Below are 24,897 nucleotides of genomic sequence, written 5' to 3' on the forward strand. Positions count from 1 at the left end.
AAGCTGGCCAGGAAGGTAGAAAATGGCGATCATGTGACCACGGGATGCTGCGATGGCCATAAATGTGAACCAGTTGCCAAGCTCCCAAATCATGATCATGTGACTGCGGGGGTGCTGCAATGGTCGTAAGTGTGAGGACTAAACCACTAAACAAATGGTTGTTAAGCGAGGACTGTCTGAAGTTCTTTCTCCATATGTCCTACTTCAGTGAAGTGCTATCTGGGTTATTGGTAGGATCTGCAAGAACAAAGATCACACAGATGATGCTTCAGGCCAATAGTGAGCCCCAAATTGGTTTGTGGTTTCTCAACGTTTTGAAGCAGAAAGGGCACAAGAATTGCATGTTCTCTCTGAAATAGGTCTAATGCAATTAAAAATAATAACCCCCACTCCCAGCATTGTGAAGAAATGGAAAATCCAGGGCTCATCTAGGGGGTTCAAGGCCTCAACCATTTTCAGCCATTGCTGTGTTTATTGGATTCTTTGAACCCTTTCCCAAATATTAAGTCTGGTTTAGAAGATCAAGAACAAGCTTGGCAAGCCTGTGTTTTATCTTGGTTTGTCTTAACTAAGCATGGTTTCTATTTAGGGCCGAGCTATTGTTTCTTTTAAAACAGAAGTGGTAATGTTCGAGAGCTGGGGATGTGTCTGACAGAGATGTGTTCCAGTGACTTCCTTTTGTGTACCTTGTGTCTGTTTTTGTAAAAGCATTGCTGCTTCTCATCACCGACGATCTATTTTACTGCAATTTGCTTCAACAGATGAAGCTTGCACGGCGATCATCAGAGCAGCCCGCGCCATCAGCAATGAAGTTGCAAAACTAGGTATGCCAAAAAGCCAAATATTTTGCTGGAGAGCAACCAGGTGAGCAGATCTGCCCTGCTGCCCTGTTTCATACATGTTCCATCTGGCAATGGCCATGTTTTTCTGTGTGAAAACGTGGTGTCTGTCCCCTCCCCATGAGCAGTCCAGCAGTGCCCGGATTCCGACTGTTAAAACAAGACAGTTTCGGTTTCCCTTACCCCCCAAAAGACTTCTGCTACCAAAATAGCTACATCTGGCCTTGGTACTGGAAAACTTCATATGAAGATACATTGTGGGTCATACCCTTGCCACTTCCATAGTGCAGCAGGACTGTGGTACCATTTCTACTACTTACTTATCTCATCAGTGACCCAGGACTAAAGTGAGTTGCTTGTTCATTCTTTCCTGTTCATCTCTTGGAAAGAATACAGTTCTGGGCTTTTCTCCCCACTGCCTCACCCAGCAACACCCAAAATGAAGGGCTCTAAGCCACAGGTTGCCATATATTGCATTATCCTTCCAGTTGGCCAGTATAAATCGCCGGAACTTCAGAAGTGCTGTCGGTTTGGAGCAGAACCTTACCCCTTCCCGCAGACGTGCCAACAGAGAATCAGCCGTATTAAGGGTTCGCCGAGATGCATTCATGTTTTCCGGACTTGCTGCGAACATGCATTTAAGATGAGACTTAATGAAACACACAAACATTTATTACTGGCAAGGAATGGTATGTATATACCGTACCTAGCATATGTATGTGTACCCCTTTTATTTTAATTTGTCAACTGACGTTGTGTTCTTGTGCTTTTGGTATGGTTGATCGACTAATCAATAAACTTAAACTTAACTAACATAGCTCCTTGAAACGTTTTCCTACTTAGTGTAGGAGAATAGATTTCTGGCAATAGGTAGCCTTTGGACTAATTTCCTGTCTCTGCCAGTTATGGAAGGGTATGGAAAGAACAACGGTTTTCTCTTCCAGTAGAGAAGTAGATGGGAGGACAGGAAAGAAAAAGTAAGATGACTGAAAAAATTTAGGAGGTGCCTGGTATAGGTGGTCCTCGGTTAACGACTACTCATTCAGTGACCATTCGAACTTACGACAGCACTGAATGAGTGGTACTTATGACTGGTCCTTTAAATTCAGGCTGTTGAATCACCCCCATGGTCACATGATTGCGATCCGGGTACTCGGCAACCAGCCTGGATTTCTGACCATCTCAGCATCCCAGGGTCACAAGGTGGCCATTTGTGACCTTCCCTGCAAGTTTTCCACAAGCAAAGTTGGCAGGAAGTCAGAAGTTGTGGTCATGTGAGGTCCTCACTTAATGACCCTGGTGGTCCTCACTTAATGACAGTAACTGGGGACTGCTGGAATTTCTGTGGCTAAGCGGCACAGTCACATGACGTTGCACTTTATGACTACATCGCTTAGCAATGGAAATTCTTGTCCCAATGACTGTCATTAAGCGAGGACTACCTGCATCTTTTCTGACGAACAAATGTTCTTAAAAGGCATAAGCTTGTGTGAGCTTCAGCTGCCTTCATCAGATGCGTGGAGTGGCTAGACTGATGTGGGATTTAAATTGGGATGAAGCCAAGGGGGAAGGAGGTCAGGGAATTTGTGAGACAGACTGCAGGTCCCTTATCAATTCACAACCGCAATATGTTAAAAACCCATTTATTGAGATCGTTTGAGGTTGCCTTGAACTGTTTATGTCTCACTCAATGGAGCAGTTAAAGTCTTGTTTCTCCAGAATGGTCCCTTTGAGGTCTGCAATAAAGTGTCCCAGGAAATTGAATTGCTCTGATATTTGTTCTTCTTTTGAATCCTGATGTCAAACATGCCTCCATGAATTATTTGTCCCATTGGTCCTGCGTAGAATGCAGAGGGGCATTTCTGGCAGATGATGGCATCTGACATGAGTAAGAGGCAGAGAGATGGGTGAGTGAAATGAATAGCAAGGAGGGAAAAGCAGCTTACTAAAGGGAGAGAAAAAGTGATAGAGACCATGATGTTGTTACACAGAGCCTCTGATGCAAGGGGGTCTTGTTCTTGACCGAAACCAAATTCTCTTTCCTAGCACAGAGAAAGGATTTAAGACAGCCAGTTGATTCGCCGCATTTTTAAACACTCAGACAGGAATGTTCACAGGATAGGGGGCCTCCCTCATCCATGGGGCTTGCTTGCAAACAGGCCCATATATATTTTTTAGAAAGAAATGAATTCTTGCCCGCATATCATGGGATAAAGTATTTTGAATGGACTGTGATCTGGAAACTTCAAACAGATCAATCATTCCGTGAAACCAAATAACAGAGTTCAATAGGTCTGGAGAGAATAGGCCATTCCTATCATTCTTCTGCCAAGTCTCAGCAAAACTGTTAAAGGGAGCTAGCCATCATTCTTGATGGATGTTGACTCCAAAGGGTTTTGCTCTCTAACTCTGTAAATTATAAAACCCATAGATTTTTGCATCTGAACCAGGCAACTCCTGATTTCTGGCTGGCTACTATGCTAACATGGTGGGCTTCCTTCCTTCCTTCCTTTTTTTTTTTCTTTTTTCTTTTCCAGCCTTCAATGCTCTGTTAGATGTGGCTCCACAGGTCCGAAGTTTTTTCCCAGAAAGCTGGCTTTGGGAAGTCCATCCAGTTCAACGGTACAAGACTATATAACGTTGCCTCCTTAGAATGTGATTTGATCTCTTCATTAACTGTGTTATCATCAAGCAAAGGCACAATGAAATCAGGGAGAGCGGCCTCTGCCGAGTGAGACAAGGGTGACTTAGGTGGACCCTGAGTCTGCTTTAGTGATGCTGTTGGTAGAATTCGCTGCTGCAAAAGGTGGTGGCGGCCATCTTCCCACGATGGCCAGGCCTTCTCCAAAGGAACTTACCTTTGCCTTTCATGATGCCAGATGGAAAGGAAGACACCATTCCTTCACATTCTGTGCATCATACTGCCAGTAACAATACTTGAAAAGAATACTCAAGGATCCAACATCAAAGTATCACTGATGGTCCATTATAACAAGAGAAAATATAGCTTGGGTAACACTCTGGTATTCTCTTGTTTTACGGTGGATTTTGCCAGCTTCAAAACCCAAAGGCATCCACAGAGGAACTCTACTATGGTCTCAAGAGGCTTGTACAGATTATTTACAAGTAGGAGGCCTACTCTGAGATCGAGCTGTTCCTCGGCCCAGGTTAAATGTTACCTGAACAGCATAACTGATTTCTCCTCCTCCCCGTTGGTGCTTGGGTTGCAGTCTAGATACATTTATTTCTCTAATCATGTGACTAAAGGAGGGCTGCACAGGTTTATTCCACACTTCCAGCTTGGTACGGAAGTCTGGTATGGTGGACTTGAATGATTTAATCCCAATCCACCTCTAATCCAAGCTGTGTGTTTGGAGCGGTTTCAGAACGGCACAAGAGGAACCAAAGGCATCATTTAAATCACTTTGTATACATTTGTTAAAACAATAGGTTCTTTTAAAAAATAATCTAAATGCCAGGAAAGAGCATCTGTGCTAAAACTAGTGAATCAACTCTTGTTTTTATACCAAATGTAGCTTCAAGACCCTTCCTGTCACCTTGCCTGATTCTCTCACTACCTGGGAAATACAAGGTGTTAGCATTTCTGATCAAGGTACGTTAAATAATAATAATAATTAAAAAACTGACTCACAAGGTATTTTTAGGGAGCAATTATCAGAGAAAGCAATGGCTCTTCAGACGCTTGAACCTAGCCAGAGTAGATACGCCCACCCCAATTTTCCTTTGATCCTCATTATTTATTTATTTTATGTATTTATTAAACAGATTTATATAGCCGCCCAATTCACACATGGGGACTCCGGGCAGCTTACAGAATTGAAATCCGTAATATAAAAAAGCAATAAATTCCCACCCCACCCCCTTCCCCCAGCTTGCAAGTACATCTGGGCCTTATTTGCGTCAAGATTTGCTTCCTGCTGGCACTGAAACAGTCTTATGTCTAAAGAAGGACCGTTTATTGATGTCCTTATTTCTTTGGGTCACACAGGAATCTGTGTGGCTGATACACTAGAAGTGCAAGTCATAAAAGATATCTTCCTGAACGTCCATATTCCTTACTCTGTTGTCCGTGGAGAGCAAATAGAATTAAAAGCAACCATTTACAATTATAAAAGATCAGCAGCCAAGGTAAGCGAGTGGTTAAAAATGTTGCTTAGCAGTCACCTGTTCTTTGCAGGAGCAACTTTCGACAGCCATGATAGAATGCAGTTATAAAATGCTAAATTTGTATGGAACATTACTCACATATTGTTTTGGGGCACACCTTGTCTCCAGATCTGATTCCCAGTGGAAAGAGAGATCACTGGAAGCTTAAGCTGTTTTTGTGAAGTTTAGGTTTATTTTACATGTTATAGTTTACAAAAATACAAGCAGAGCTCAGATGGAGAGGTAAATAGTACATTCTTTAATTTTAACAACATCCATGGTTCTCAAAACTACAATTCCTCTGGCCAGGCCCTCTGATTCAGAGCAGCTTTCATTTCTTGAAATCTTGCTAAAAACAAAACAGGAGATATCATGCTACATTGACCTATTTTGCCAATCAAAAGCTTTTCATCTGCCAATAAACTGTTTATCTTACTCCCCCTGTGTGCAATGCCATGTAAACTAGATCTCACTGGTAAGGCAATCAGGGATAGATTTGACCTATCCTTGAATCACAGAAGGGCATTGCAAAGAATATGTGGCTTATGAAAAAGTTGGCTGTTAATTTTTTGGCTGGTTGAAAAATGAACACTCCTCTAAAACAAATACTTGCAGTTTTTTTTAGTGTTACATTCAGTTTTGGATGAAAAAGCTAAACAATCTTATGCCTATTCACACTGACATTTTAAGTCATAGTTAATTCTGATACAATGCTTCTCTTTTTTCCTATCTTCAGTGGTCCAAGTTATCTAAACAGTAGAATGTTAACCATCTTTAGTCTATATTGTACAAACACCTCTGTACCAAAATAATATGATGTATTGTGCATGTTTTACAACAATATAATTAAAAGGAAAGTGAACACTCTATCGGAGGGCCAGATTTAGGGTTGCTTCTATTGCTCCATTTTGCTGTGCTCCTGGCTGATGGATCTCTGACCCTTCATGGTGAATGTTTTAGTTTTGCCTGAAGATCAGTGTGCAAAAGGGGATCTGCCTCTTTGGATCTTCCGTCACCCAAAAGGATGGTTCACAGGGAAACACCTGTTCTCGCCTGAAGGATATCCAGAGCACTTCTATTGTCGTAGAAACATTTAAGGTTCTTCCTCTTGAGTTGGGCCTCCTCAGCGTCAACTTCACGCTTCAGAGCAACATAGGCCGTGAAATTCTCGTGAAGGCATTAAGAGTTGTGGTAAGGTTGAGCCCTTGGTCTTGGGGGTGGAGGGGAGGACCTTCCATGCACCTCTTTCAATAATAGTTTAGTGAAGTGTAGGATTGTCTGTTTCACCTGTAACATCATGCCTTATTGCTTACACATGGCACTCCGTATATCGCTCCCAGTTTTTGCAGGAAGACTCTGCGTTTGGCCAAGGGGCGGTATGGTTTGATACACTTGTAATGTATTCTTCTGACACTTTGGTTAGTGTAAACAAATTGGCTGGCAGAGGGGAATTTCATCCTGAGAAACAGCAGAGGATGCTTGGGCAGGTATGAGTTGGAGAAAGAGAGAGGCATGTCACCATTCAGTTAGTGCACTTCTGGGGGGGGGGAAAAGTGAATAAGAAAGAGTGCATGGTGTGCATAATTTTATCTACCAGTTCTTTGGTTTTAGCCTGAAGGTATTCGAAAGGAAATTTATGAAGGTCACGTGCTGGATCCACAAGGTGTTTATGGTATGTCTGTTCAGTTAATTATGAAAAAAAGAAAATAAAAAAGCTTTAACTAGCACCAGGGCCCTCCAGTCAAGAGGAGAGAGCAAGATAGAATCAATAATATTAATAACTGGGAGCATGACTAGAGACAACCGCAGATCTGTGTTTGGTCAGAAATAACATAAAACCCGCTTTGGAACCTCGCTCCTCCAGAAAGCTCCTGCTTTCCAGACACTCCTGTATTCCCTTTTTTAAAAGCCAGGTGCAACTTCAAGACAAGTTCTTTTACTGGGTATTCATACTGTATATCTGTCTACTCAGTCTTTAGGGTGCAGTAGCACCTACTTCATGGTCTCTGGAATTGAAACCTTAATAGAGGGTTCCTGGCCTACCCAACTGTGGGTAATGGTTGTTTGAAATGCCCTTCTCTTGGTCAAGAATATCTTTGATCAACACATCTACGCAAAGGGCTACCTCGTTCATGCAGACACACTCCCCTGTGGCCAATGTTGTTTTTACCAGTACATCTCTGGCCCAAACCCTCTGGATTATGACTACCTGCTTGCTCCCTACATATAGATAACACTTATTCTCCAAAGGAATAAGATGGTTTACACTTTAAGACAAGAAAGGGGTAACTATGAAGCTCCATCAAAATAGGCACAGGGAAGAAACAGAAAAATAAATGCATGTGTATGTATTCTTTCAAGATGCTTCCAGACAAATACATCTAAGTGCACTGAGACATTTTCCCCTGTTTTAAGAACATCACACATACTGTAGTCGCAGGGTATTTTCAGTGCCCTCATCAGTGGGAAGAAAAAGGCAATTCTTGCCCCACGGATTTCACCCTTTATAATTTAACATAGGGGATGCAATGGGGGTGGGGGGAGAGATACCACATCTCTCTCCCCCCACATATATGTACCACATATGTAAGGGAAAAAATATGCGTTTAACATTGATTACTAGTACTTCATGTGGATAGAAACGAATCAAGGCAGAATTGCTGCATTTTTATTAACCATGCAAAAGAGGTTAAGAACACTGTGTATGGGTCTGTTTGGGTGTAAATCCACCAATTTCAGCTGGCTTTTACACCATGGAAGGGTAATAGCAGGGCCAAGGATTAGAGCCTTACTTTTAGTAGGTTGTTTATGCAACATAATTTGAAATATATGACATTACTAACATAAAATCATTGTCTTTGATGCGGATTGTCAATGACAGGCACAGTGGTGAGGCAGCAAGAGTTTTATCACAGGGTACCAGCCTACATTGTCCCCAAGACAAGATTCGAAAAGATTCTCAGTGTGAAAGGTAAGATCAAGTGAGAGAAGGGATGGGCACTGTTTTTCACTTGCTTGTGGTTTTTTAACCCTCTGAATTTTGAATGGGCCAATTCAGCCTAGGATAAGGGCTCCCTCCCTCTACATTATTTATTTATTTTGGGAGGGAGGGAGGAATTAAAAGAGATGCGAGTTACAATGAAAACTCTGGGCCTTGAACTATTTATTCAGCCAAATTGACTTCCCATGAGGGTTCTTCACTGACCCATCATCCCCATCTGGAAGCGGGAGTGGGTAGCCTGAAATGATGAACAAATAACTGTTAAATATCTGAAGCTTGTGTGCACAGCATGAATCTGTAAAAAGTGTATGTTGTGGTTTCCCTCTCCTCTCCTCTCCTCTCCTCTCCTCTCGTTTTCGTATCCCATTTTATGCTTCCTTGCTGGATTTCACACTTTCACAGGAATCCTTCTGGGTGAAGTGATCAATGCTGCTGTTAAACCAGATGCGCTGAAATTACTTGCTGACCTCCCCCGAGGGAGTGCAGAAACAGAATTGATGAACATTGTCCCAGTGTTTTATGTGTATGATTACCTGGAAAGGACAAAGTCCTGGGACATCTTTGGCGAGGGAAGTCTCAAACCCCAAATTACCATGTCAAGGAAGATGAAACAAGGTAAAATTGCATCCTTTGGGCTGTGAATCTGCCAGTGTTGTAGATGGGAAGGTCAGCAGGATGCTGACCTGCCAAAACATACCTGTTGAAGGAAGGGATTTTGCAACTGTTAGAGCTGCATGGAGTTGTCAAGTCCAGCTCCCCTCAAACTGGGGGTCATTTCTGCATCATTTATAATGATCTTTAAAAAAAAAAATCATCCTGACTGTCTGTCTGGCTCCATCCATCCATTTTGGGGCACATTTCTACATTTTCCCCCCTTAGTTGGATTACTGAATTTCAGTTCCTATACTGATCCCATATGTCAGGGACACTTAACCATCTGCCCCTTTGAGAGCCTGATGAAACCTATGGATGCCTTGTTAGAGAATATATTTAAATGCAGAATAGAAATGAAACAAAACGAAACATAGATATAGACTGTATTACAAAGAAAACCAGTTGTGCTCAAATAGTTATCAAACTATTGAAAGAAAACAAATATGTCATGTTGGACGTCCCATTGATTTCAATTCTTTTGTTTCAGTGGTTGCAAAGGTTGAAAATCCTGTTGTAATTTTTTCCTATCCAAGTTCACAGATCTCCTCAAATTTATACACGGACCCCCAAGAGGTCCGTGGACCCCAGATTAAGAACCCCTGCAGTAGGTGTAAATTAGGTGAACTGATATCTCCAGGAAGGAAAGTCAGAGTAAATGGAACTGCTACAGGGAGTGGCTGTCAGGGCCAGAGAGGCAAGTGCTTGGGGACAGAGATGCTACTCAATTTCCAGAACAGAAGACAAAAGCCTGGGAGAAAGTGGTCTAAGATGGGCTGATGGTGGATTTATTGCATCAGTTGGATGTGAATTGGAAAAATAGTTGGAAAAATGCCAAAGAAGGTTGGACATGGTTGATTCTTGGCTTGTAGACTACCAGGACTATAAGCTAGATGGGGAAATCACAAAGCTGAGGGAGTCTTTGCCTTTTAAGATATGTATGAGCTCTTGGAAAAGAAATGTTTTTTTGGGTTTCTCAGGAGTCATCAGTGTCCTGTCTTTTCAAAAGCCAGACTTCTCTTACAGCATGTGGAAGGATGGAGAAGCCAGTACGTGGTAAGTGAAAGGTGTCTGAGAGCCAGACATGTCCAGAACAGTTCAGATTTCATTCCTTGGAATTATATCACGTCAAGAGGAAACTCATGTTTTTCCTTCCTGTGACGTTATTTGACCTGACCTCCTGCCTTGAACAGTGGGAATTATGACAGATTTGCAGTATTTCTGCTTCTTTCTACATATGCAGGTCAATTATTGGCCAACCCCATGTAAGGTCTCCAGAAGAACACGACTCTCATAGTAGATCTTCTTCCATGGGACAATCAACACTCTAAAATTAGTTAATATACATGTATTTGCAACCGTAGGTTTTAGCAAAATCCATTTAAAATGACAACAATCCCTATCAACACATCCCCTCTAGTATTAACAGCACTATTTGTCAACATCTGCTTTCGTATCTTCCTTGCGGCCATTGCAAACAATGCAACTTGTTTAGTTACATGTTCATCAACACCAGTCAATAGGTAGTAGATTTTTATTTCTAAACAAGCATAATTTAGTTGGATTAACAAAGGCGTGATGAATCTAGCTCTAGGTTCTTGCTATAATGTGCAAAATAGTAGGTCATGGCTGTAAATGCTCTAAAAATGTTGCTAGGTCAGACTCCAAACACCAGCTTTCTGCATCTTCTCAGGCTTCTATGAGTGGGCAGTGCTTTCTTCCCTTAGCTACTGGATCATTCCATCATTTTTTTGGGAGAGAAGGGGCTTCCCAGTCTGACACAAGGGAGCAGCCCCATTATATAGATTCATCTTCCCTAAGAGCCTCTTATTGACAGATAAAATAAATACAATCATGAAATAAGGAAAGGATCACATGGCCAACGTCTTTAGCTATGATGGATGAGTGAAGACCCTTTTAATAGCTGAAAGCTGGGCTTTATATTTTCGGGAGGGTGAGGATTGAAGATAATGAAGTAAAGTGAGTGGGGTTGAGCCCTACATGTGAACAGGGGCAGGATTTGTCTGTGTTTCCCCTCTGTGGGTTTTCTTTTTAATCGTGCTAAATCTGCCACTAGAAAGGAAGAAACTCAGTTTTATCCTTTGGTATGGCAGGCTTACAGCGTTCGCCCTAAGGATTTTTGGACAAGTTCGGCGATATGTGCCTCATCAATTAACTTCGGTGTGTGACTCTCTGAGATGGATGATTGATATCTGTCAAATGGATGATGGATCTTTCAGGGAAGTCTCAGATTACAAGCCAGTAACGCTACAGGTATGGAAGTAGACTAAAAACTAGGTGAACCAAGATTCATCTGTTGCTCTGTTGAGCTTCAGTTTGTGGAAGGAAGAGAAAATATTATATCTCCTTTCCTTCATGCAATAAATAAATAAATAGCTTGATGCCCCTGCCCTCAGCTAGAACTCTTAGCCTGGCAGAAGACCCAGAATTGTAATCCTGTTGAGTCCAGCTTGTTTCCAACATATTGTTGCTCAAGACTTTGTAATGGCTTCCTAGAGTGTATATTTTCCTTCCTGCATTTCCCATGTTTCTGATAGGATAAAGTTGTTCCTTACATTTTGTTACTGCACTGTATAGAGTTTTCCTCTGGCATTTTTGCACTAGGATTCACGGATTAGCCCTGATCTGTTGTTCTTTCCACCTGTGTTCCATTAAATCCACGCCCTCATGTTACAGAAAGCAGCGCATGATAAATAGAATTTAGTCTGGTTTATTTTTCGGTTTGTTATTACTGCAGTCGTAGACCAGAACGACTGAAAAAGTAAAAAAATAATACGTCGGAACCAAGTGTTGTCTAGCTAAAATGATACACCAGAGCATATACCAAATGCGCAGGGATCTGGGATTGAAACTACTTCCCCTGTCTACAGGGTTTGGGAAAATTTGGATGGAGAATGTCTCAGTAGCTTTGGGTTGGATTGGGTGAAGCTTTCAAAGATGGGTTGGTTGTTTCAGAAGGGTGGGGATCCTTTCTGGTAGAGTTTTGTCATGACTGCTCTCTGCACTGATGACTGAGTGGTTAATTTGTATAACGATGTATGCGGGGAGCTAAGAATCAGGGCAGTGATAGATTTTTGCCTAAGCCTTAACTTGTGTGTTGCTTTTCAAAGGGGACATTACGTGATCAGCAGAAAGAAAACAGTCTGTATCTCACAGCCTTCTCCTTGATTGCCTTTGAAAAAAACAGGGACCCGTGCCCCTTCCAGGTGGGTGTGTCCACTTTCCATTTATCAGCGGCATCACTGCTGCCATGGATTTACCCTGGTCAGAACTCAGCATCCTTTTTGACCAATGTTTATGCTCTGCCAAGGATTGCCAGAGATTGCTAGGATTTAAGTCTGCCCAGCTCTGCTTTAACGATATTGGCATAGTTTGACCTTTGCATTGAGAAGCAGATGGTGACAGAATTCAGATTAAAAATGGAGGAGCATAATGCTGTATCGGTTATTTCAGACCCGTCACTATTATTTTATCCATCTGATGGGATATTTTTCAGGGTAATATGGGGAGAAGAACCCTGCATGCTGTGGCCATAAGTGCTTTGGGAGAAAGGCGGGGTGTGAAAAACCAATGTGCAACCAAGCAAAATAAGTCTTTTGCCTTTACAGAAATATGAAGATGCTAAAAACAGAGCTGTCACTTATTTGTTGGAAAACATCGAATCCTCACAGAACACCTTTGTCTTGGCCATAGTGACCTATGCACTAACTCTAGCAAAGGTCAACCAGCCTGCCGCTCATTCAGCCTACACTCGGTTAAAAAATGAAGCACTGGTGAAAGGTAAAGTTCAGACCTACTTATTCCAAACCAATTCACCTGGTGATGATGGCACACCCTTATAAACACCAGCAGCCCATCATCCTCTGGGCTCCATCCACCCACCCACCAGTAGCCCTCATCTTCTAGGCTCCATCCACCCACCCACCACCCACCAGTAGCCCTCATCTTCTAGGCTCCATCCATCCACCCACCCACCCACCCACCAGTAGCCCTCATCTTCTAGGCTCCATCCACCCACCCACCACCCACCAGTAGCCCTCATCTTCTAGGCTCCATCCATCCACCCACCCACCCACCCACCCACCAGTAGCCCTCATTTTCTAGGCTCCATTCATCCACCCACCCACCCACCCACCTGTAGTCCTCATCTTCTAGGCTCCATCCATCCATCCATCCACCCACCCACCCACCAGTAGCCCTCATCTTCTAGGCTCCATCCATCCATCCATCCATCCACCCACCCACCAGTAGCCCTCATCTTCTAGGCTCCATCCATCCATCCATCCATCCATCCATCCATCCACCAGTAGCCCTTATCCTTTAGTCTTCAGGTCAGGCTGGCCTCTCCAACTTCCACAAGAAGCAAGGAGGACATACTCTCACTGGTCCTTGGTTCCTTGGCCAGAGGATTCTTCCTTCCCTACTGTGAATATTGTTATCTCCGTTATTTCCCATTTGCAGAGAACCCCCAAATGTACCGTTTCTGGAAAGAGACTCCCATCAAATTTGATGCAAGCATTCCTTCTGAGAGTAACGCCAAGATGGTTGAAACCACTGCCTATGCCTTGCTTTCCATTTTGCTGAAAGGAGATCAAAATTATGCCAATCCAGTCATGAGATGGTTGACAGAAGAGCAGAGATTTGGGGGTGGATTTTATTCTACACAGGTACCAACTTTCCCTCTCCCACTTCCTCCAGGTCATTTGCAAGGATGTTGGGCATCTCAGAGCCTTAGACAACACCTGCAGCATTCTGTTGACCTCCAGGCAGATGTGCAACCATCAGTGAATGCTTACTTAATACAATGACTTAACTTGCTGCTGAACAACATACTGCTAGTAGCATTCAACCCATTTATTACCATTTTGTGAACAGGAGTATCATGGAAAACCTTGTCAGGTGCTTGGTGACTAAGAAAAAGAGATGAAGTAGTCTGGCATGACTTTTAGTTAAACCCATTTGGGCTCCAAGTAAGAAATCATCCAGATATTCCCTGCCAACCACTTCATGTTCTGTTTTAACTGATGCTGATTTCAGTCAGGCTGGTTTGCAGTTTCCTACATCCGCTTTCCCCAACTTCTCATGATTGTTGATGGCATCTGTTCATCTCCAGCTTCTGGCAATCAACATTTTAACTTGTATTTGTTTGTTGTTTATTTTATTGATCAGTTTTATAGAGTTGCCCAACTTGACCAGTTCTGGGCTGCTTACAGTAAAAACAACCAATTTTTAAAAAATCAAATAAGAAGGCCAAAGCAGAATAAAAAAAACAGAAACTAAAAAGGACAATTATGCAGAAACATCCAAAGATAACAACACCCCATCCCAGGGTGTCTTCCAAGAAGGAAGACAGGACCAGAGCAATGCAAAGATCACCCCATCCCAGTTCCACCAAAGGTCATCCATGAACACAATCAGTGTCATCTCCATACTATGTCCTGGCCTGAAACCCAACTGGAAAGGAACCAGATATCCCATAACAGGCTCAAGAGCCGTGTACAAAATGGACACCTTTCATGATATTAATATTGTAGGGATTTTGTTGTACGCTGTTCTAGTGCTCAGTTATGGATTATTTGGATCCTTTCCAGTTGGATTTCACACTGGGACATAGTACGGAGATGGCATTGATCATGTCCAGGGTGACTTCTGGTAGAGTTGAGATGGGGGTGATGTGACTGTCAAGTTTTTTTGATCTCTCAGTCAACTGTCAATCATAGTGCCCATCTGGGATAAATAACTCATTTTTTTAATATAATGGAAATGTACATACCTTCTTAAAGTGCAGCTTCCAGAACAGGTCACAGCAGTTAAGATTATGTCTGTTTAGTGTCCAAATTTTACTTGTTCTTCCAGATTTGTTCAAACTGGCCACTTACTAGCAACTACATTTTTCCCTGAAATTCCTGTTGTAATCTCTTTCCTAAAAGTGGAAACACAAACATGTCCAGTCTACATGTATGAACAGGGCAGCTTAACTAATTGCTAAACGAATGGCTAAATCAAAAATCTAAATTAAAAGCATTAATAAGAAACACCTTATAAAATACTGTGCATAGGAGGTGACTATGACTTTCTATCCAGAAGAGGCCAGGCCTGAAGAACGGAGAAAAGGTGGTGAAATATATTCTTTCTATTGCCTTTGGGGATTAAATCATTTATTTTCTCATCCCTGAAAACGAGAAAAGGATTTATTTTTCTCAGTGAATAAACAATGTGATTGCTTCACTTCTGATTTGTCTCTTTTTGCCTTTTTTTCGCTGATTTGACAGGATACTGTTAGTGCTTTGGAATGCCTGACAGAATATTCCATCCTCATTAAACGGCTTTCTCTGGACATCAACGTCAAAGCGGCTTACAAGTTTCACGGGGATTTTCAGGAGTACAAGCTCACAAGAAGCAATTACATTGGCAGGGCTGTGGAAGTAAGGAAATAAATTGGGGGTGGGTGGGAGATCAAGGAGAGTAGATATTTGGAGTGACTTTTCATCCAGTTGGTCCATTGGCCAAGAACTTTTTTGTGGGTTACAAGGAAGACAAGGTCAAACCCGGCCAGGTAGACAAGGTTCTAATAAAGAAATCCAAAGGCCCAAAGAATTCCAGAATTGTGGGGGGCAGAAACAATCCCAAAATTCAGGAGGAATGAAAAGAGGAGTGGGGTAGTTTCCCACTTCAAAAAAACATTTCAATACTGGGCCCATGAGAACAGCCCTATTCCTCTTTCCCCCTTCCTGATTTTAAAGACGGGCATCCATTCCCCAAGCCATTTTCGATGTGTTCTTCTTGAAGCTAAGCCACCTCGGAGTTTGAAATGAAACCATTCTCCAGCTGAGTTACTTGTAAATCAGAGATTCTGCCTCCAAAGTAGTCTAGTTGGTGTACCAGCCCACATGGACAGTTTCTCCTGGTGTGGGAGGCAAATTTTTGGCCAAGTTGGGAATACCTCATGCTTGAGATTGAATCTGTGTTATCTGAGTTGAAGGCATGGATTCTACCAATGACCTACAAACTTCTCCTGTAAGCTGATGATGGTCCACAAAATTTCAGAGATGAAGTAGGAAAATCCTTTCATGCCACGATCATTCTTGGCATTTTGGCTTTTCCTCATCCATTTTTCTTGTCTTCCTTCCCCAAGCCAACCTCCTATCCTCTAGCTTTCACATCTTAGCTTTTTTTTTTTGCTCTAGGTGAACGAGCCATTTCACAGATAATGGTAAACCAGGATTCTAATGAATCCTCATTTCCCATGAAGATCTGTGTATCAAGTAGCTGAAAATATCCAGGTCAAGTTTATAATAGCTTAACAAGAACTTTCTACAGCAGCAACGGGGATTAATGTCCTTTTTTCCGTTTCTTTGCATATTTAGGCTCCCTTGAATGAAGGTATAGGAGTACGCACAGGGAGCAACACTGGATTAGCATTCGTGAATGTACGTGGACAAAACACCTTCATTTATTTACATTCTGATGGTGCTTCTTGCATCAAATGGCATCCAGAACCCCAAATATCTAAATATGCTTTCTCCTGTTCAGAACACTCCAAACTATAACATGTTGTGAATCCAGCTGACAGATGGATGTGGGAGAATGAACAAGAAAATGAGTGTTGGAGCTCAGGCCCTTCAACATCTGGGTTGAACATATCCATTTGGCTAGAATACAATAAGATATCGGGTTTTTTTTTTTAGTTTTGGACCTGAAGGTCTCGTTATTGAATTGGCTAGAAACATACAGTAGTCGATAGAATACTACTGTCATCTGGGATAGATGATCTTCACAAATTTAAACCTTTGACTTACCTATTTTACATATATTATAACAGTAACTAGAAACTGGTTGGTGAGTTCAAAGTCTCCACCTTAATTTGGTTCCGTCTTTCTTTTTATTTGGACATATACAGCTGAGGAGCGTATATTATAAGAGCACTGTCTCTGAGGATGCTTGTGACTTCCAGCTGAAGATTGATGTCACACGAGATGGTGAGCAACTCTTTTTTTTTAAATTAAACTGGAGAAAAGACAGTTAAGGGGACAATTGGGTCACTCCCTTCATACCTCTGAAGGGATGGCACAGTGATTTCTTTCCCCTATTTCTCCCACCGTGGATTGTGTCCATGACAAAAGAAGGGATTTCAACTAAGCGCTAAAACTATTTGTTACTAAGACCAGCCTGGAAGGCAAAGGTGAGGGGGCTTCCTTCCTTGGAGATTCTTTAAGTAGTGGGGGATGGCCACTTACATTAATGCTGTAGTTATGAATTTCTTGGATCATCTTTAAACACAGACTAAATAAAAACAAGTTTAATGCTTAACACTTATGGAACTCTAGGTTGGAATTTTCTGTCCATAAAGCTCTTTAGGGCATATCCTGAAAGCAATCCTATTTACCGTAACTGACCTCTACAGACAGGCTCTACTCCAACATAGCTCCGATGACCTCTGTAAGGTAAAAAAGGGCCTCAGGTTGGCAAATACTTCTGTAAACAATTCCTTTCTGAAGTGCCCCAAATTTTTCAGTCTGGGCGGGTGGCAAGAATGCATTTCTTTCCTCTGAATAGGTGGAATTGGGATTGGTGTTTTTGGCCACTTCATGCTCTGCTGGATAATTAATACTGAAATCCTGATTTTTTTAAAAAAAAAACAACACACACCTTCTTTTGCATATACAGAAAAGAAGTACTACCTGCTCTTCAACGAAGTCCGACTGTTGGTCGCCTGTGCAAAGTAAGTCTGGATAACTTGAGGCTGTTGCGGTGTCAGAAAGAGAAGGAAGAAGAGTCGTTACTTTTGATACGTTCTCTCATATTTTTTTCAGTCTGTGCTTTGAAGCTATACAGGGAAGAATATGGTTAGTTTTTGAATGGGAGGCAATCATGAAAAGACCACGAGGAGATCTTAGGGCTGTAAGCTAGACTGAGAAGTAGAAAAAATATCCTTCAAGAAGGCAAAGGCCAATCATTTCTATACTGTTGCTAAGAAAGCAACATAGACGCCTTCATGAAGTCACCAGGACTTCAGATCAGCTTGAAGGAGACTTGCTCTTTTCCCACCTTCTGCCCTTTTGCTTATTTTTGGTTCTTCTGTAATTTTGCTTATTTTTGGTTCCTCTGTAATTTTCTCATCCTGCTCTCACATCCTACAGTTTATGCCCCACCATTGGGATCAAGGGTTGGTTTTATTGATGGCAACTCCCAAAACAGTGTGACAAGTTCATAGAGCGACCATAGATGGCCCATGTCAGAATCAAAGAAAGTGGTTGTCTCCCATGGAGTCAGTTGCTATTGTTTCCATTTTTCACTCTGTGTAGGTACAAACCTCGTAAGAGGACACCACAATTTTCTTCTCCCCATGCAGTGATAGATATCTCTATTCCCAGTGGGCTGGAAGCAAATACAGAGGACCTGTCTGTTGTAAGTAATCTCGACATCCCTAATTTTTAAAAAAAAGCAATGTAGTGAAACTTTAATTCAGTATATATTTTGAGTACAAATATGTATTTAATTCAGTATATATTTTTGAGTACACATATGTATTTCTAAACACACTGAGTCTCAAAATAATTTTTTGTTGTTGAAAACTGTCCTGTACAAATTCACAAAACTGTGAACTCTAATCAACTCACATACGGCTACAGCTAGCCCTATGGCGATTCAAATATCTATTTAACAAAATAGGAATGTTTTTTAAAAAGTTAGTCTTTTATTCACTGACGTCGATACTCTTCCAGAATGTATCAGTCCAAAATCAGCGGGCAAATGTTCTCACTTCTTTTTCTCAGCTTTCAAATAATGTTGACCAGCTGATTTCAGGATATGAAATAACACCAGATGGACACGTGGTAATGCAGGTAGATTCGGTAAGTTTCCTGTGGCATTGCCATATAGTTTTATTTCTCACAACGGTTACTGAATAACGATAATTTTTTGATCATCCTATATCTCCGAGCTGCATAATTAAAACTCAGTTGATTAGTCCAATAGAACTTGTTCCCTCCAGCCAAGTTGAGCAGGGTAGCATAGGAAACTGGTTTCTGCAAACTGCACCTGTATACAGATTAAGCTGTTTGTTCAAAGTGCAAATAACTGCATTCTGCCAGTCTTGTGGCAGTAGAGGAGATCAATGTATTTTCCAATATTCTGAAGCCCTGCTTTTTAATCAGTGGAAATCATATTATATTAGCATTCCTAGTTAAATGCAAGTGGAAGTGGCAGTTGGATGCCCATATTCGTAAAAACAGAGCTGCTGATCAGACTAAAGATTTGGGCTATTCTCTTTCACCAAAGAATTTCTGGGAATCCCCAAGTAGGAGTGTAATAACTTCCTTCTGCCCACATTCCTCAGCCAGTGGTGGATTTGCACACCCCACAAATGTAACTGATCTTCTTTTGGAAATTAACTAAGGTCCTATTGGCTCGCAACAAGAGCTGATACAGCAACACACTGAAGATCTGTGAAGTTTCAGTGCAAAGAGGCTGGGTATATAAATGTCATTTGTGGTTTCACTTACAACGAATTCATCTGAACTTACATTATTCCGATAGATTCCCGGAAATAATTTCCTGTGCGTTGGTTTCCGAATGACTGAAATTTACCGGGTTGGAATGCCAAGTCCAGGAACCTTCTCTGTGTATGACTATCACAACCCTGGTAAGGAATTCATTTTGGTCAGCTTTCCTCCAGTCTGGTCTTTCTAGGCTTGGCATATCAGTTCAGACCACACCAGTCTGTTGATGGATTTAGGCTGTTGGCTTCAGTATTGATTACTCTACAGCAGTGTTTCTCAACCTTTGTATTAGCTGGCTGGGGGATTCTGGAAACTGAAGTCCACACATCTTAAAGTTGAAAAGGTTGAGAAACACGGCTCTACGGAGTTGAACGCTGTATCTTATTTGGCCCTCAGCTTTCTCAGAAATCCACCTTATTTCAAGAGAATTGTGTGCCTGCTTTTCTTTCCTTGCCAATCCTAACCTAACTGGCACGATCAATCTCTCTCTGTTTCAAAAGAATGTAACTTTTTGTTTGTTTGTTTCTACAGATAAACGATGCACGATCTTTTATAATGCTTATGGAGAAGAGTCACTTGTTAAACTATGTGAAGGCAGTGAATGCAAATGTATGGAAGGTAAGTATCTTACTCCAAAGTAACCTGAATTACATAACCTGAACAAAAGTCCGAAGGGTACTAAAATATATTAAAATTAAAATTATGACATATTAAGAAGAAAGTATTAAAAAGCAACTCTGTGTTTAAATTGCAAATTAATTATCTCCATGTGTCATTAAGAGCCAACTCAAAGGCCAAGAATGAAAATAAGTCTTCAATTCAGGGTTTTAAATTCAGACTAGTGCTATCTCGCCAGTGAATTTTTTTTTTAGCGGTACTCCACGCTTAATAACTGAAGTTTTCATAAAACTGTAATTGCTGGCTTTTGATACATAATTCAGCATCACCCTATAATTTTAAAACTTTTTTTTCCTCTTCCCAAAATTATACCAATCGTACAAACATTAAACCAGATCGAGACAACCATAGAACAAAGTGATTTAAGCCTATAGAACTTTATTTGGATCATTTAGATTATAACATAATGTAAATTTCAGTTCTTTTAATCGCCTATTGTTCCATCAGTATATTGGGTCCAAATTTCTTAGCCATTTCATCATACCGTTTTTCACTTGTTCTTCCTCCATTTCAATTTTTTTTCGCTATTCACTATGATTTTCTTTTATGGTTTTTACCTTGTTAAAAATTTCTCCGATAAAAATGATAAAAGAATAACTTTCTTTGGATCACGGGGTTGGTATAAAGTAGCAATGCGGCAGAGCATCATTCATTGTTTGGGAAGCGGGTGGGTTGTTGCTGCTGTTTTTTTTGCAACTATTTTCTATTCTCAGTAGATCCTTTTTTTGGAGAGAATTGCAGGTAAATATAAAGCACCATCCAAATACTTCTGAACAGTGCACCAAAGTAAAGAAAATTCTGTGTCTGCTTGCTTGGACTGAAATTTAAGAAAAACGTGGGTTTAAGGTTTAAGGAGAGGCATGTGTTCCAACCATGTGCATCCTTGTCAAGCATAACACAGAATCCCTTCCAAAGACACCTTCCTGCTTAAAAAGATTCTTCTGCTTCCTCAAAATACAGTGGAATGTGGACATATGCAGCCCAGACTGGACAACTCTATAACTTTTGATACCCGGAAAGAGGCAGCTTGCCAGGAGAACATTGCCTATGGTAGGACTTCCATGTATAAAAGGAAACAGTTCCATAAACAAGAACGGGGCACCAGAAAGTGGATGCACGAAATGGTTCCTGGAGATATGTAGATCTTCTTTCTTGCCACAAGACCCACCCAAGGGTGTGTCCCAAGGCTCAGTTTTAAAGCAGGTTTTCCAACTTTATGTCGTGATCCCATTTCTAGGCAGCAAATTGTGGGAAGGAAGGTTGACATTTTGGGGGATTTTAGGAGGGGAGGAATTTGGGCAGCACTTCAGGTGCACATGCTTTCAGAGACCCCAAGGACGACCTGATGGTAGAACATCATTCAGGTGGAATTTCTGGGGGAAAGAAATAATCCTTTATTATCCCACACGCTGGATGCACGAGGTTCTTTCTTCCATCCGGATTTCATCACAGCCTCTCCAACTTCACTGACCTAGAAAAATGTGAAGGAGAATCAAATCGCGCAATGTGTGGAGGAGAGACCGTCAAGAAATCCACAGTGGATTAGGGTGTTGAGAAACCACCCCAGAACCATTTCCGGAACCCTGTAATCAAATTCTGTAAGCACCTGTGGGGAGGGGCCTGTAAAAGCAGAGCTTCCTTATCAGACAAGTCGAAAGGCGTAGATTTCAGGGCAAATGTGATGGTGGCATTTATCTAATGAATTGTTATTTCTGCTTTCTGCCCCCTTAGTGTACAAAGTGATTATCAAATCCTCCAAAGAAGAAGGAAGCTTTGTTAAATACAATGCAGTCCTTCTGGAACCCTATAAACTAGGTGAGGATGCTCCTTTTTCTCATCTAAGCAACAATATTTTTTGCTTCCTGCTACTCTGCAGCTTGCACGGATGATTATACTCTACAATTTACTATACTCAGAGCCATGTGCCCACTGAAATGCCATTGTCTTTCAACGTTTACGCTTCCCTGAATGTTATGGTTCAATCTGCCAGTCAAGATATGGTCCTAAAAATGCATCTAATAGTGGCAAGAATCCATAGAAAAGCATGTAAGCAGTGAAAACAACATAAAAGACGAGATATTTAGGGGGAAATCTCAGCAGAGGTCTCAGGACTAACCACAATTTATTTATTCGTTTAATTAATTCAATTTCCACGGCCGCCCATCTCGGCAAGTGACTCTGGGCAGCTTACAACAATAAAAACCATAAAACAGCTAGACTGAATTGCATTCAGAATACGTACACTTCGTAACTATTAGAGGTAATGTGCCCTCAATGGCAGACTTTGGCAGAAATGGGCCAGTTCCTTGTATCTGCTGCTTCTCAACTGAGGCTCTCCATGCTGGCTTAGGGAACATATTTTAAATCTTATACTGAATGCAATTATTGCTTTATGTTAACAGTGTGCCTTTCAGGAGCTCCCGGGGGGATTTGGGGTTTTCATAAATGAAAGTTTATGAAATTTGTGAAATTTCATAAATGAAAACAATTCGCTCAAAATTAATTTTGCCTCCATTTAGTAACTAAATGAACAATAGCAGATGCCTCTGTTGGGGCCCCAGCATCCATGAGGTTCCATGGTTTGGCTTGTTGATACCCATCCAGTGTCCTTCTTGCTCCCCTTTTAAGCAGCCCCAAATCAAATCTCTGCATGAAACCTGCTGAGCTTCCGCAAATAGTTTTGGCCCCGTTGACAGAAAGTTTGGTCTGTGGGTTTCCTTCAAATTCTTTCAACTCTTCTGCAGGGGTGACTTTTGCCAAGAAGAATGCCGAAATCATCTTTGTTAAAAAGAGCTCCTGTACGACTATTCAGTTCAATCCAGAGGAGAATTACTTGATCATGGGAAAAGAGGCCTTGAAGACAGGAGAGGGCGCCCTTGCCAAGTAAGCAAAAAATATTTCTGGTGGACTGGCAGTCCTTCACCCAAAACTCTTTGAAAAGGGTGGCAGTTTAGCCCTCTAAAAGGCCTCTACACTCTTTGACAAACACTATCCATATAAGGCAATCACAGACTCAGAGGAGCTTCTTGTCAATAATGTACAATCAGCTGTAGGGATCTATCACTTGGGGAAAGCCCAGATATGCATGTAGTAGGGAAGAACTTCTAAACAATCTATTGAAGTTGAGTTGTGGAACCATGAACTACTGAGTTACTACAAAGGGGTGGAAAACTGAATAGGGATACCGCTGAGGAGTAACAATAATCATGAAAAAGAGCAAGGTTGGAAGCCTAAATAAGAACATCTCTGCAAAGCAACATTTTGTGTGCATGCATGCTAGGCTGAAATGGTTCTCATCTTCATCTTTCTGGTTAAGTGGAACAGCCAAGTCCAAGACCTGGGCTGTGTAGACGTGTAACAAAATCACCAAGCAGAACATTAAAGCAGTGGCATCAGTGCAGATGGGGAGCTTCTTTCGGGTAGAAACTAAGAACAGGAGGAGGAGATCCGTGCGATTGTATGTAAGGACAGTTTTTGGTTTGAAAGTACTAAAAGGTATACAGGAGAAGTGTTGATGCTTGCAGCAGCGTTTGAAATAATGGAAGACAAGTGCTCAAAAGATTACTTCGGAGAAGCCAAATTATTTCTCTTGACGCTCCGAGCAAAATGAGGTCATAATTTCATTTTTTTTTCTTTTGGGGAATATGGGGGGGGGGGAAAATTGTGGTCCATATCCTAGTGCTGGAATTGCAGAAGGCTGCTACTGAAAACTTCAGCTGTGTTCTGAGTTGAGGTTGTCCTGGTTTAACCTCTGCCCCGATATGGTTTCGCTGGATCTTTCCCTGTCCCTTACATTGCACCTTGGCAAGGTGTGTGAATCTCTAGGATATTAAACATCAGGACACAGGAGTGAGTTTAACCACAGTGTTGTTAGCTGACGCTTTTTACAGCAGCTCTACCGGGCTTGTAACCTGCAGTGATAGTGCAGTAGAACACACCCAGCGGATTTCCGTCTTCCACCCGGGATGCCTCCATCAGCAGGAACATCTCCTGTTTGTCCATTTAAAATGCCATTTCTCTTCCCTGTAGATACCAGTATCCTTTGGATGACATGACATGGATTGAGTGGTGGCCTTCCTCAGATACAGCATGTGATGGTTGCCAAGACTTTAGACAATCATTGGATGAATTTGGCGATGATCTCTTTATCAGTGGTTGTTAAACGGTTGAAAAGTCCCGCAAAAGGTCTTAGGCTTCCTGAAATCGGCATTTTTGACAATTTGTTATGGACGTCCATGGGGATCTTAGGCACATAGGAATATGATCATGCTTTAGCTTATCCTAAACCTCCCTTTCTGCATTGGCAGGCAGAGAACATATACCTCAAAGGGTTTGTTTTCTTTTTTCATTCCCAGATCCCTTTTTCTTTCCCATTTGTTTGTTCTCTGCTTTCATTCCAAGTTTGGGGCACTTAGATGAAATAGGTGCAGGAGGTGAGGAAGAGATCAGAAGGCAGGAAGAACGGGTACGCCTCAAAAAAGTGGTACCTAGAAACTGTGTATATCGTATTAGACACTGTATTGACCAAATGGAGATTTGGAAGACGAGAAACCAACCCCAAACTCACCTTTCTGTTTTGTTTTGTTTTGTTTTGTCACCAGTTTCAAATAAAAGTTAAGATATTTCATGATTTGCATTTTATTTTTGCTGGGAATGAATGTAGCAATGAGAGCCAGTTTGCTTTGGAAGTTAAGGTGCAGGACGAGGAGCAGAGAGACCATGGATTCTAGCCCTGCCTTAGGCATGAAGTCAGCTGGGTGACTTTGGTCCAGTCCCTCTCTCTCTCAGCCCTAGGAAGGAGGCAGCAGGATTTCACGTCTGAAAACTTTGCCAAGAAAATTGCACAGACTTGTTCAGGTGCTTGCCAGGAGTCAAGACTGACCTGAAGGCATGTGTGCACATAGAAAAAAACAATCTGCCCATAGAAATTTGCTAGCTAAAGACATTAAAACCCTCCCCTCTCCAACATTAAACGTCATAATCAAAAGGCTGCCCACCTCTTGTGTAGGTGACTGCTTAAACTTGAAAAAAGCCAATT

At 41.6% G+C, this 24,897-nt stretch overlaps 1 protein-coding gene across 1 annotated transcript in view; it reads left to right on the forward strand.

Moving 5' to 3' along the window:
* C5 (complement C5) overlaps nucleotides 1–24,486 on the forward strand; it is a 42,426-nt gene extending 17,940 nt beyond the window's left edge. The window contains exons 16-41 of the mRNA XM_063316493.1: nucleotides 762–824; nucleotides 1,328–1,528; nucleotides 3,377–3,461; nucleotides 4,376–4,452; nucleotides 4,849–4,988; nucleotides 5,967–6,197; nucleotides 6,618–6,678; nucleotides 7,888–7,977; nucleotides 8,410–8,622; nucleotides 9,639–9,714; nucleotides 10,773–10,932; nucleotides 11,790–11,885; nucleotides 12,288–12,459; nucleotides 13,141–13,346; nucleotides 14,952–15,104; nucleotides 16,047–16,109; nucleotides 16,580–16,658; nucleotides 17,347–17,401; nucleotides 17,985–18,087; nucleotides 18,456–18,533; nucleotides 19,219–19,324; nucleotides 19,713–19,799; nucleotides 20,820–20,909; nucleotides 21,591–21,674; nucleotides 22,604–22,742; nucleotides 23,889–24,486. Coding sequence (XP_063172563.1) covers nucleotides 762–824; nucleotides 1,328–1,528; nucleotides 3,377–3,461; nucleotides 4,376–4,452; nucleotides 4,849–4,988; nucleotides 5,967–6,197; nucleotides 6,618–6,678; nucleotides 7,888–7,977; nucleotides 8,410–8,622; nucleotides 9,639–9,714; nucleotides 10,773–10,932; nucleotides 11,790–11,885; nucleotides 12,288–12,459; nucleotides 13,141–13,346; nucleotides 14,952–15,104; nucleotides 16,047–16,109; nucleotides 16,580–16,658; nucleotides 17,347–17,401; nucleotides 17,985–18,087; nucleotides 18,456–18,533; nucleotides 19,219–19,324; nucleotides 19,713–19,799; nucleotides 20,820–20,909; nucleotides 21,591–21,674; nucleotides 22,604–22,742; nucleotides 23,889–24,021 — 3,041 coding nt within the window. The 3' untranslated portion in view covers nucleotides 24,022–24,486. The remainder of the gene's footprint in view (nucleotides 1–761; nucleotides 825–1,327; nucleotides 1,529–3,376; nucleotides 3,462–4,375; nucleotides 4,453–4,848; nucleotides 4,989–5,966; nucleotides 6,198–6,617; nucleotides 6,679–7,887; nucleotides 7,978–8,409; nucleotides 8,623–9,638; nucleotides 9,715–10,772; nucleotides 10,933–11,789; nucleotides 11,886–12,287; nucleotides 12,460–13,140; nucleotides 13,347–14,951; nucleotides 15,105–16,046; nucleotides 16,110–16,579; nucleotides 16,659–17,346; nucleotides 17,402–17,984; nucleotides 18,088–18,455; nucleotides 18,534–19,218; nucleotides 19,325–19,712; nucleotides 19,800–20,819; nucleotides 20,910–21,590; nucleotides 21,675–22,603; nucleotides 22,743–23,888) is intronic.
* The last annotated feature ends 411 nt before the right edge of the window (nucleotides 24,487–24,897 follow it).

Source organism: Candoia aspera, chromosome 16, assembly GCF_035149785.1.
Source record: "Candoia aspera isolate rCanAsp1 chromosome 16, rCanAsp1.hap2, whole genome shotgun sequence".
Lineage (NCBI taxonomy): Eukaryota > Metazoa > Chordata > Lepidosauria > Squamata > Boidae > Candoia > Candoia aspera.